The following is an 11,374-nucleotide window of genomic DNA, read 5'->3' as shown; positions in this document are numbered from 1 at the left end:
TTTGATCGATGCCAACGGCCCTAGTACCCAGCCGTATCGTTTATAACCTTCCGGGGCTGCCTCTTCCGTACGAAGGCCTTTCCTTCTAGCCATCGCGGTCTTCTCTTCTACCCTCTGTCGCTCATCATCTCCTGTCGACGACTCTGGTGGCCAAGAGTATCTAGGAGCCGCCGCCAGGTGATTATAGACTATTTTTTGAAGTTCAGGCTTCTCCTCCTCTCGCGACCGAAACCCGATCAGTTGTTAAGAATCTCTCCGCCATGAGCTCTCAAGACGACGGGCTCTACGCCCATTCTCCCAATAATACCGGGTATGGCCACGATGCCGAGAAATTCAGCAACGGCGAAGGCAACTTCGAAAATGTTCACATCCGCGGCTTGGAGACTTCAGCCGAGACGTCTCTGCATCGCGGTCTCAAGGCCCGTCACATTTCCATGATTGCCATCGGTGGCGCTCTCGGCACAGGTCTCATCATTGGTACTGGCAAGGCTCTCGCTCAAGCAGGACCTGGTTCATTGCTCATTTCGTACTGTTTCGTCGGACTTCTCGTCTTCGGTGTTATGGCATGCTTGGGAGAAATGGCGGCTTGGTTACCTATGAGTGCTGGATTTACGGGCTACGCGACGCGATACTGCCACCCATCGTTGGGATTTGCTCTTGGCTGGACGTGAGTTGTGAATCTACTGCGATTTACAGATTTGGAGGGTGAAACCGCTAATGGAAGCCCAAGATATTGGTTCAAGTACATCATCACCACTCCGAATCAGTTGACGGCTGCCGCCTTGGTCATTCAGTATTGGCTGCCTCGAGACAAGGTCAACCCAGGTGTCTGGATTGCCATCTTCTTAGTCATTATCATTGTTGTCGTATGTGTATTTCTTTTTCTTGTCTCTTCTTCTCAGTTTTCCTACCGTATCCTAACAATTTCACAGAATTACCTAGGGATTGAGCTCTTCGGCGAGCTGGAGTTTTGGTTGTCATCTTTCAAGGTCATTATCATCGTCGGTATTATCATCTTCTCTCTCGTTATTGCGTGCGGAGGTGGCCCCGGTGGCGATGCTCCTGGCTTCCGATACTGGCATAATCCCGGCGCATTTGCTGAGTTGTACGCCGATGGCGCTTTGGGCAAATTCCTCGGCTTCTGGTCTGTCATGGTCAACGCAACTTTTGCTTACCTTGGAACCGAGCTGGTTGGTGTCACTGCTGGTGAAGCCCAGAACCCTCGACGAAGCATTCCTAAGGGTATGTCTTACTCCTCTTCCTGCCGGTTGCACTTCCGTATAGCAGGCGCTAACGAGTTACCGCAGCTATCAAGCTTACTTTCTTCCGTATCCTCTTCTTCTACTGCCTCAGTATCTTCCTTATCGGCATGATTGTTCCCTACAACAGCCCAGATCTCGCCTTTGCCAACAAGCAATCAACCAGCGCTAACGCCTCGCCTTTCGTTGTCGCGGCCACTGTCGCCGGTGTCAAGGTCCTCCCGCACATTATCAATGCCTGCATCCTGGTCTTTGTCTTTTCCGCCTCCAACTCTGATTTGTACATTGCGACCCGAACTCTCTATGGCCTTGCGTCAGATAATGCAGCCCCAGCTATTTTCAAGAAGACGAATAAACGCGGCGTGCCCTACCCGGCGCTTGCCCTCTCTTCAACGATTTGTTGTCTGGCATTTATGAACGCATCTACCAACAGCACGGTGGTACGTTTCTTTGGCTATCCCTCGTGATGCGTAAAAGGATCTATTCTGACACGATTATTAGGTCTTTGGCTATTTCGTTAACCTTGTTACTATCTTTGGTATATTGACTTGGATTTCCATCCTTGTCACCTACCTCTTCTTCCTGCGCGCTCGCCGCGCCCAGAACATTCCCGATAGTGCCATGCCTTATGTCGCTCCTCAAGGATTCTGGGGGACCGTCATCTGCTTGGCCTTTGTCATTCTTATTAGTTTGACAAAGAACTTCAACGTCTTTATCCACACCAAAGACTCCGAGTTTGACTACAAAAACTTCATTACAGGATACCTTGGAATTCCTCTATATATTGCCATGCTCTTCGGACACATGCTCCTCACCGGCAGTCGAGGTGTCAAGCCTCACGAGGCAGACTTTTACACCGGAAAAGACATCATCGATTCGCAGGAGGCGGACTACCTGGAGCAAGAACAGATTAAGAACGCAGACAGCCAGGGCGCGCATAAGTTTTACAACCGCTATGTTGCATGGCTTTTCTAAAAGTCATACTGGAGTTATGAATGGTCCTGTTGCTTTGATACATAGCCGATTTTGGGATGGTAGTAGATTGACCTGGTTCTCCCATTTTACAATTATGATTACAAGGTATAGGATATAGTATACCTGATGCTACGAAATATTGTCACTATTATGATTAGATGCGTATAGATTCTCAATGAATACCCTACTGGCTCCTTAAAGCATTAGACTCGGGCGGGCCCAGCCTCTCCATGATAGACAACTCGAAGGCGACACATTCAGAATCACAAATGCTTCATCATCATTCAGCGTATTCTAAAATATCTGCTATGCAAATGCATTTTTGCAAAATGAAAAGAGAAAAAACGAGGAAAAGAGAAACGCCACCAACTCACACACATTCGTTCATAAGAACGCCCCGTCGTGTGCTATATAAAAAAAGAAAGAAAATTCCACACCGGCCGTCAAAAACGTACGCATGCAGGAAGACAGATAGTTACACAAGTCAAGCCTCCTCTCCTCTGCTCTCCTTCTAGCGCAAAAATTCCAGCATGTCGTCGGGATGTGTGTGTTTTCCCTTCCAGTCATAGAATGTATATATAAAAGGGGGTATAATTCAAAAAGAAATGATAATAGCACCATGTTTTATCGTAGCCCGCTGAGAGCTTTGTATATTTTTTTTTTCTTTCATCTTCTTTTTCCAACTTCATTTGTCAAATTCGTATAACCTTCGATGGGCCTTACCCAGGGTCTTTTTAGACACCTCTGAATAGACGGACGATGAGGAACCACATGGCGCCCAAGAATTTGAAGCTGCTCAGGGCTGCAACACTCCAGAGCACGACGGCCATGTAAATGTTGGATCGCTCTGTTTGCTGGTTCTCAATGTCCTGCTCGTTACCAGGCGTGATCCTCTCCAGGCCAGCAGAGCTCAAGACCACGGCTGCGAGGGCAAAGTTGGAAATCATCCAGATCAGTACGACACCAGTTCGTACACCTCTGTAGTAGTCCATCTGCTTCTCTTGCAGCTGGGCTTCTGTGGGTTCTGACTTAACTTCCTTGAATTTGACGCTGAAGACGGAGACTTCTCGCTGGTACTGCGCATTCAAATCACCCTCGTCGGGAAGATCTGTTTTGCCCTGGCCGTCTTTGGTGTTGACGGACGGCAGCTTTTCCACTTTGTCGTCACCCTTGGTACCCCAGGAGACATCGTGGGTGTTGCAGAAGGCGTAGACATTGAGAATGTTGGTAAAGGTTGGCGTCAGGAGCATGTACTGAAGGAATGATGTAACCATGTGCCATGGATCGAACATGAGGATGGATGCGATAAGCCAGATACCGTAGGTCGACATGACGGAAACGATGAGGGTGTAGAAAACCTGGTTCTTAAATATTTCGCTAATGCTGAACCCGCCTCCGCTATGAATATCTGCGATAATGGCTTTGACGGCAATAAAGATGGCAGCAAACATCAAGTATCTGGTCAATTCGGGTTAGTAAACGTCCAGTTAGAAGGAGAAGGGACAAAGACGTACATCATGATACCAGCCCAGAACCAGACCATAGCAGTGTAAAGCTTGCCAGAACCGGCCGGCCGATTACCCAAAGACAAGACGAAACAAGTGATTAGACAAACGCCATACAACCACTCAAATACAACGCCCAGGATATTGCCAACATTGCCGAGGAGATCGTCTGAGCCCAGACTTGTAATCAGGATTTTGAAGACCAAGAAGAAGTTACCAATTGCGAACCAAGCAAAGATCATGTTGATGGTATTGAAGACAAATTCAATGAAGAAGGCAATTTTGCGGAAGAACGAGTGGTCGGAGCGGAAGAAGTCGTGAAAATGAGCAATGGCATAGATGGCGGCGAAGAAAGAACCGTTGAGCCAACGACGTCGCTGGAGGACCAGTTCCGTCACTGTGTCGGGCACATCAGTCTCGCCAGTGGCAGACTTGACGTACTGCAAGATCCAGTGACAGTTTCGCTTAGTGACCAGCTCGAAACAGAGAATACGATCCTCGGCCAGGTACATGTTGGACTCGAAAAGGCCTGCTTTGTGGCCACCATGCAGTGTTTCACCCAAGAAATACTTTTCGAGAGGGCCTTGGCCGTTCTTATCGTTCTGCAAGGCGACATATCGATAAGCTGAAAAGGCGCCGGGCAAGACGGAGATGAAGCCAAATGCCGACTCCAAGGGCTTATCCAGAATGTTGCTCATCTTGTACTCAAAGTTTTGCGTTGCAACCAGAGGGTTGATCAAGTTTTTGCCACCAGTTCCCAACATGGCCTTGATCTCACCACAGGCGCCTCCGCACATGGGTTCCAGATCGAACGCCTTCCACAGATGGTAGATGGAACTACCACCCGGTCTTGTACCGGCATCAATGAGGACGCAAATGTTTGGGTCCAGAACGCGGCCAAATGCCTGGAAAAACCATCTGTGTGAGTTGATCTTCTTTGCATTCTTCTCTTTGAGACAAAAGAGCAGCTGAACAGGTGTTCGGCGATGAACGAGCGAGACAACGTCCTTGGTCAGCTGCAAGTGCGTCTGGGTGGTGTATTCATAGATATGCGCCGTCACATCTTTGTTGTTCACTTGCTGCTTGGCGATACCCTCTTGGTAGACTCCAAGACCAGCCAGCACTGCCCTTGTTCGGGGATTGATCTTTGAACGACCGTCGCTGACAATGCAGACCACAATCTTCTTCCAGGCGTCCTTGCCCCAGGTCTTGCTGTTTGGACGGTTGCACATGTATTCAATGTTCTTGAAAACACCAACCATGGTTCGTGCAAACAAAACGTCGTCTTCATTGTACATGGTAACAACGATGAACAGTTCAGTGTGGCGAGGCTTGCTGAAGAGTCTCTGACGCAACGTAAAATTCTCATCGTAGAAGTCTTTGGGGTCGCAGGTCGCAGCCGAGTATCGCATATGTGTAAACTCATCACGCTCGCCGTGAGGGTTTTCGCGTAACATTACAGGCGGCACCGGGCAATCAAGCACCAGATTGCCACGGTATAGAAGCACCTGCTTCACCGTCTTCCATCTTTTGATGCCGCCCTGGGGCGTAACAGGCCGGGTCTCTTCCTGCTGGGTGAGCGGGTGGTCGGAGTTATTATGTGAGAGCATCGGTCGTTGGTCGTCATAGTCGTAACCCTGCTGGTCGTAACCTTGTTGGTCGTAGCCGGGCTGGTCGTAGCCCTGGTGCTGATCGTAGCCTTGGCCGCCGTGCTGCGGTTCATAAGGAGCGTTGTAGTAAGCATCGTGATGGGCCTCTGGGTTTAATGAGTAGTCGGACGGATTCTGGCTGTGCTGGTAGGATAACGCATCAACCGAGGCCTGGGACAAAAACTTAGTCAGTTGCCGCAACTCTTGGACGGTTTACGAATAGCATTATGTTGAACACTCACAGCGGGGTTGATGTGTAGCTGATCGCTTGGGCTTGCCAGCCGGCCAATATGAGGAGGCATCTGGGCATTCTGAGGATGATGCTGGCCATAGGGATTCTCTTCCATCTGGTATCCCTGCTGAAGCGGGTGTCCAGGCGACGGAGTCCTGTATGGGTTGCCCCGAGGATCCATCTGGTGATATTGGTCGTCCTCGTGGTTGTGGTCTGCGTGTATAGTTGGTTAGATGCGGCGAATGGTCAAAAGAGCGCAAGCCAGTCGTCGAGTGCAAAGAAAACGCCAAACAAGGAATAAGAACTGAGTGTGGTAAGAGAGAAGAAGAGAGAGGTAGAAACAACGCAGAGATGCGCGACCCAGCCAACTGTATGGCAGCTAGCAGTATATATCACGTATCACGTAGCACGTAGCCTGCCGCACACTCAGGGATCTTGGGGAGAAGCTAGCCAAGAGCGTCGAGCATCGCAATGGGAAGAAGGTGAGGATGTCGCAACAGGGAGTCGTAGGGACGAAGTGGGCAAAAGTGGGTGTTCGAGATTAAGCGGGCAGGGGGTCGAGGGCCAAGAGTCGTCAGAAGGGGCAATTGGAAGATTGCAAGCATACATACCTAGGCGATTATACGACATGGTTGGCGCGAATCAGTTGGCCGTGCTAGTGATGGACGGTACGAGGTAGATACTGCCTAAGTAGAGGTAGAGGTGATGTAGTGAGCGACGTAAATGGCGAAGATGAGCCGCGGGTTCTTGTTCTTCTCTCCCTTCCACGTTGCTTCCGGTGGCGCGTGGAATGGAGTCGAGTCCAAGAAGGCGGCGCAGCAGCAACTCTGCGTCGTCGTCGTCCGATGGTTTGGAGGAAGCAAGGGCCTGTGCGCGCACCCTGGGATGGTTCAGGGCCTTGTCGATGAAGCTCCAATGGGCGGCTTTGGGGTAATATGCAAGGTACGTCGGGGCCGTGTTTCTGTCGACTTTCGCAGATCACCTGTGTCGCGCGAAATGCTAGGGTTGTTGGCAAAGGGTACGAAGCAGATACGTAGGTACAACGGGGGATCTTCTCGCTAGGAGCTAAATCGTAATCGTAAATAGCTGCAGTGATCTCTGGGGATGTCTCGCAAATCAGAGCGCAGAGCGCATGAGGAAGAAGAGAAAATGATGAGGATGTGAAAAGACCAAACGGCGGTTTCACAGCTGATGAGTTTCAATGAAGCTGGAGCCGAAGCCCCAAAAACCCCTTCAGATGACCCCCTTGGCCCAGCTGTCGGTTTCAGAGGTGCTAGTGGGGGTTTAGTGGCCTGTAGCGTCTCGCCGGAGCTTGGTGGCCCTGGCGGAAGGCAGACTGGCGGGCTTTTACTGGTCCACGGCGCGCAGCACCCCACCAATTGCCTTGGCGACGGGGGAGCGCAAACAGTGACGTCGATAAGATACCACATCGAACGGATCAAAGCAATGCTGCGTGTTTTGTAACACAAACTCAGGGGGTGCTCTCAGAGTGCGTTGTGCGCTGTCCTACTACATACACGTACCCCCAGCCTTGATTTCGTTATCATGTTATTATGCATGTGCTGTATCTGTTCTGTGTGAGAAGAGTCTATCAGCGCATGCACCTGCTCCACCAAATATGCCCACCGGGGAGGGGAGTAGAGAGGCGCTACTGCAGTCGACAAAGGGCGGCTAGATGGCGGCACGACTCCTCCATGCTGCAATGATCATCAAGCGCGATATCACATTCAAGCTTACATAGGAATACCGATGAGAGTGCGAGCCAGCTACATGTCTCTCACATGATCCATAGTATTAGTAGGCGGTTATTCGTCGTCAGCGCCACCATCCCGTCGATATTCATGCGGCAAGCTTCCCCGACTTCCACAGACTCTCCATCACGAGAGAGAGCTAAAAATAAACATTTGCCACGGATCTGAAAGAAAGCCTCCCGCCGTCAGCTGTAGAAACAAAAACCCCCATCAGAGCTCAGCCTCGTCGGCAACCACCCAATCATGGTCTCTGGTGGCGTCGCATAACGGGTCAAGGGCCTCCAAGCCTCTTGTCCACGCGTTGCCTTTGTCGTCACGGCTGATGCGTCTAGCAAAGTCAATCGCTCGACCATGGCCAATCTGGGGATCGCCCTTTTTGGAAAACTTTTTCTCCTAATGAAGATCAGCATGGTGTCGTTGAAATGCTCCAGATTTTATAATGGGCCTTTTTGTTTGCAGGTAAATGGCTGATAGAGGATGGCAAAGATGGAAACCCGCTCTGAATTCCCATATCTACTACACTTCTTGATTCCACCCAAGGCAGCGAATTTCTCGACAGCAAACTTGACTGTATAACAGTGCATGAGCAAAAGCGTTGCACAATATCAGCAGCCAGACTTTACTAGCCTCTATCTCTTCCCTTCAGCCTCAGATCTAGACTACTGACTTTTCCTTCTTGACCAAACAAATGCGGGGCTTTCAAACTGCCTCGCGGGGCATCTTGAACTTAACGCTAGGATGTAGCTGACGTGTCGAATTCCTTCAGTGCTCTTCCTGCTGCCATGACATGGGTGTCCACGGCTACAAGCTCCCCAGTCGTCTTGTTCATCTACGAAATATACGAGTCTACTAACAGCAAGTGACTATGGGTAGATTATGAAACTCACCGGGAAAAAAAACTACTTGACATGTCATAAGCTAGAATCGTGAGTATTCGTTAACATGAAAAGGGTACCAAACCCGTCTGCAGCATCGATTGCGCCACCAACTGCGCAAGGTAGATATAATTAGCTGGCATTGCAAATACGTGATTCTATATCAGAAGGCGGAGTGAATAAGCTTAATTAATAATCGTATTCTCCGTGTTGTCGGCAGCTTTCTCTTTCCAACGCTAGATACTACGCCGAGTGTTTCTTGATATTTCTCGTCAGTAACGTGAGTTGGCGTTACAAAGCACAGCTATAAACAGCGAGGCACAGTGACTAAACAAGTATTTAAGTGATATTTGCACAGGCGCTTGCTTAGGCATTGCTTAGTTCGCGTCGCTAAATGTGTCTTTCACGCATTTCTTCTGACATTGTCCAAGGTAAGCGCGAATTCGGAGAAGGTTGCCGAGGCCTTGGACTAATCTATATGCACGTTCAAGTCCAAATTCCCGATTGCGACGCATCCAAGCTGTTCTTAAATTGTACGCCATCAAAGCATATGATGACCGACATGGCTTGGCTTCCAACTTTCTCAACTTACTGATACCTTACTAGACATCGGTCATTAGAATGTAGCAGATAATATAAAACAGCTCTTTTTTAACAAAATCTGCAAGCAATGTAGCAGGATTGACAGCGGGATAAACGAAAGAAATTGATTTCTCCCTTGCAATGATGTAGGGTTGATCATATGACAGAAAGATTCAGAAAATACAAGTCGTATAAGATCCCCGTATACCAAAGAATGCGCAAGTTCCAGTCGATTTCCTAACAGGAAGGCCTCAAATGCTCTAACTTTGTCGTTTCAAAGAGCCATGTCACAATACAGTCTGTACCAACCTGCTTCGCACACTCAAGGCCTATATCTGCGCTTAGAAGAGGCGCGGGGTTCACGCGATGAATGTCGGGGGCCGCTATTGTGTATACAAGGCATTCCGTTACCTGAGACAGTGTTACATCACCAACAAGATTAATACCGCAGTGGCGCAATCATATATTTTCTTTTTTTTCCCCCTCCTTTTTCACGACTTCTTGTTTCAATAGACGAGATTTCAAAGGCGTCCAAATGTCGAGCATCTAGCCCAAGGTAGTAAGTATCTATCTAATTGCTGCTGGAAAAAGATAGGGCGAGAGCGGGGTCCTGCGGGCGCAACCGATCCTCGACATCGCCTCCAGTCTACCTGTATGAAACAAAGAGCGCAGACCTAGCATGTAAGTAACGGAACCTTTGAATATTATATGAAGGGCTAGGTCGTTTACAGCAGTAGTGCTATAAGTTGAGACTTGATAGAACGCGAATGTATCGGAATTGATCGACCAGAAATAAATGGATAAATTTATCAAGTCCGCACTTGAGCTCTAACATTTTATACCGTACATGTTCTCATCGACTTCCTCTCACCAAGTCGCCTCCTATATTACAGCTTGTGTCACGTTTCCATAGGTAGTTCCGCAGAGGATCAGGCATATATACATGTAAGCAGGCCACTAATATTTATAGTGCATCCATCGCTTATCGCAATTGGCCTATAACTTCAATTTGGAATCATATACACACTGCATAAATCAATACGCGTTAATTAAAAGAGGGGGATAGCTGCCGAAGGTCTATCAAGGTGGCCTCACCGGCAAAGCACACATCCCGCTTTCATCAGTCGCTGCAATCAATCGCAGGCAAGCTCGAATTGCACATAGTCCATTCTCCTTACAGAAAACAAGATGGAGGACTTTTCCACATACCAGGACGTCTTCGGACAGCTCATGTTCCTCAAAACTTACACCCAAATCGTCCTCGGCTTTCCCACACTGGAGCCAGTATCCGACGAAGCTATTACGAAGAACCTTGAAGCAGCGGCAAAGACGCTCACAGATGCATTCCCTTGGCTCTCCGGGCACGTTATCCGCGAAGGAGCGGCGCCAGGAAAAACCGGCCTCGCAAAAATCGTCCCATATGCTCCAGGGACACGCCTCACTCCCGTTGTGGCCAAGGACTGCCGCAAGCTTTGTCCGTCGTTTCAGACAATCGTGGACGCAGGCGCGCCAATGTCGATGCTTGACGGTGAGATCTTGTCTTCACGAGAGGGAATCCCCATCGGGTATGACGAATCAATCGAGCCGGCTCCGGTATTCCTCATCCAGGCCAACTTTATTGAAGGTGGTGTACTCGTCACATTCGCCGGCCAGCACAATATTGTCGACATGAACGGCCTAGCCCAATTGATTCGGCTGTTCGCAAAGGCCTGCCGGGCTGAATCGTTTACGCAGCTTGAACTTGAGCAAGGAAATCGAGATCGCAGGACCGTCATTCGACTTTTGGGCCCAGATGAGCCTAAAACCGACATTACTCCCTTTCGCGTTCACGGTGACCATCCGGAACCAGATGTGCTTTCCAAGTGGGTGTACTTTCACTTCCCTGGTTCGAGTCTAGCAGAACTCAAGAGTGTTGCCTCCACGCCAGGCTCCTGGGTCTCGACTGATGATGCGCTGTCTGCGCTGGTGTGTCAACGGATCACGGCTGCGCGAATCCAGCGTCTTGGATCTGGTCAGCCTGGAGCAACTGCGACTTTCTGTCGCGCCATTAATTCGCGGCGCTATGTAGAGACGCGAGTCCCTCCGGAGTACATGGGCCATATGGTGTACTGCATCGACCAAAAATTATCACTGGATGATGCTGCGGGTGCCATGGATCTCTCGGTTCTCGCTGGAAAGTTCCGTGATGATCTTAAAAATCTGCAGCCCCTTCCAATCCACAGCTTTGTAACAGCACTAGCAGAAACTGAAGACAAAGGCTCCTTGGTGTACGGAGCAACGCTGGATGCTTCCAAGTACGACGTCATGTTTTCAAGTTGGGCTGGGCAGGGGCTATACCAGCAGTCCTTTGGAAAGCTGGGGAAGCCACAAATAGCGAAAAGACACAGGTTCAAGCCCATGGAAGGTCTTATCTATTTTATGCCTAGGACGGACGCTGGAGATATTGACGTGGCGGTATGCCTAAGAGAGGAAGATATTGAGCGCTTAAGGGAGGATGAGATCTTGACAAAATACGGAAAGTACATTGGTTGAGAGCTTCAAGTGAA

General features: G+C 49.4%; 4 protein-coding genes across 4 annotated transcripts; 3 read left to right on the top strand and 1 right to left on the bottom strand.

Annotated features, from left to right (window-relative positions):
* Window positions 1–260: 260 nt before the first annotated feature.
* On the top strand, window positions 261–2,234 carry TGAM01_v202676 (amino acid permease; the record flags this gene model as incomplete). The annotated part of the gene is made up of 5 exons (XM_018802132.1): window positions 261–667; window positions 731–866; window positions 933–1,242; window positions 1,308–1,699; window positions 1,761–2,234. 5 exons carry the CDS (start codon window positions 261–263, stop codon window positions 2,232–2,234), a joined length of 1,719 nt encoding a protein of 572 aa, XP_018664487.1.
* Window positions 2,235–2,968: 734 nt separating this feature from the next.
* TGAM01_v202675 (chitin synthase 3) lies at window positions 2,969–6,250 on the bottom strand (the record flags this gene model as incomplete). Its single annotated transcript, XM_024549042.1, has 4 exons — window positions 2,969–3,692; window positions 3,749–5,559; window positions 5,631–5,833; window positions 6,232–6,250. The coding sequence occupies 4 exons, from the start codon at window positions 6,248–6,250 to the stop codon at window positions 2,969–2,971; spliced, it is 2,757 nt and encodes a 918-aa protein (XP_024406157.1).
* Window positions 6,251–6,352: 102 nt separating this feature from the next.
* On the top strand, window positions 6,353–7,084 carry TGAM01_v202674 (hypothetical protein; the record flags this gene model as incomplete). Its single annotated transcript, XM_018802130.1, has 2 exons — window positions 6,353–6,562; window positions 6,809–7,084. 2 exons carry the CDS (start codon window positions 6,353–6,355, stop codon window positions 7,082–7,084), a joined length of 486 nt encoding a protein of 161 aa, XP_018664485.1.
* A 2,932-nt stretch (window positions 7,085–10,016) lies between these two features.
* Window positions 10,017–11,360, top strand: TGAM01_v202673 (hypothetical protein; the record flags this gene model as incomplete). The annotated part of the gene is made up of 1 exon (XM_018802129.1): window positions 10,017–11,360. The coding sequence occupies one exon, from the start codon at window positions 10,017–10,019 to the stop codon at window positions 11,358–11,360; it is 1,344 nt and encodes a 447-aa protein (XP_018664484.1).
* Between the last annotated feature and the right edge of the window lie 14 nt (window positions 11,361–11,374).

Source organism: Trichoderma gamsii (assembly GCF_001481775.2).
Source record: "Trichoderma gamsii strain T6085 chromosome Unknown Scaffold_7.2, whole genome shotgun sequence".
NCBI classification, from domain to species: Eukaryota; Fungi; Ascomycota; class Sordariomycetes; order Hypocreales; family Hypocreaceae; genus Trichoderma; species Trichoderma gamsii.
Note: the sequence above shows the minus strand (reverse complement) of the source record. Positions and strands in the feature narration are given on the sequence as shown.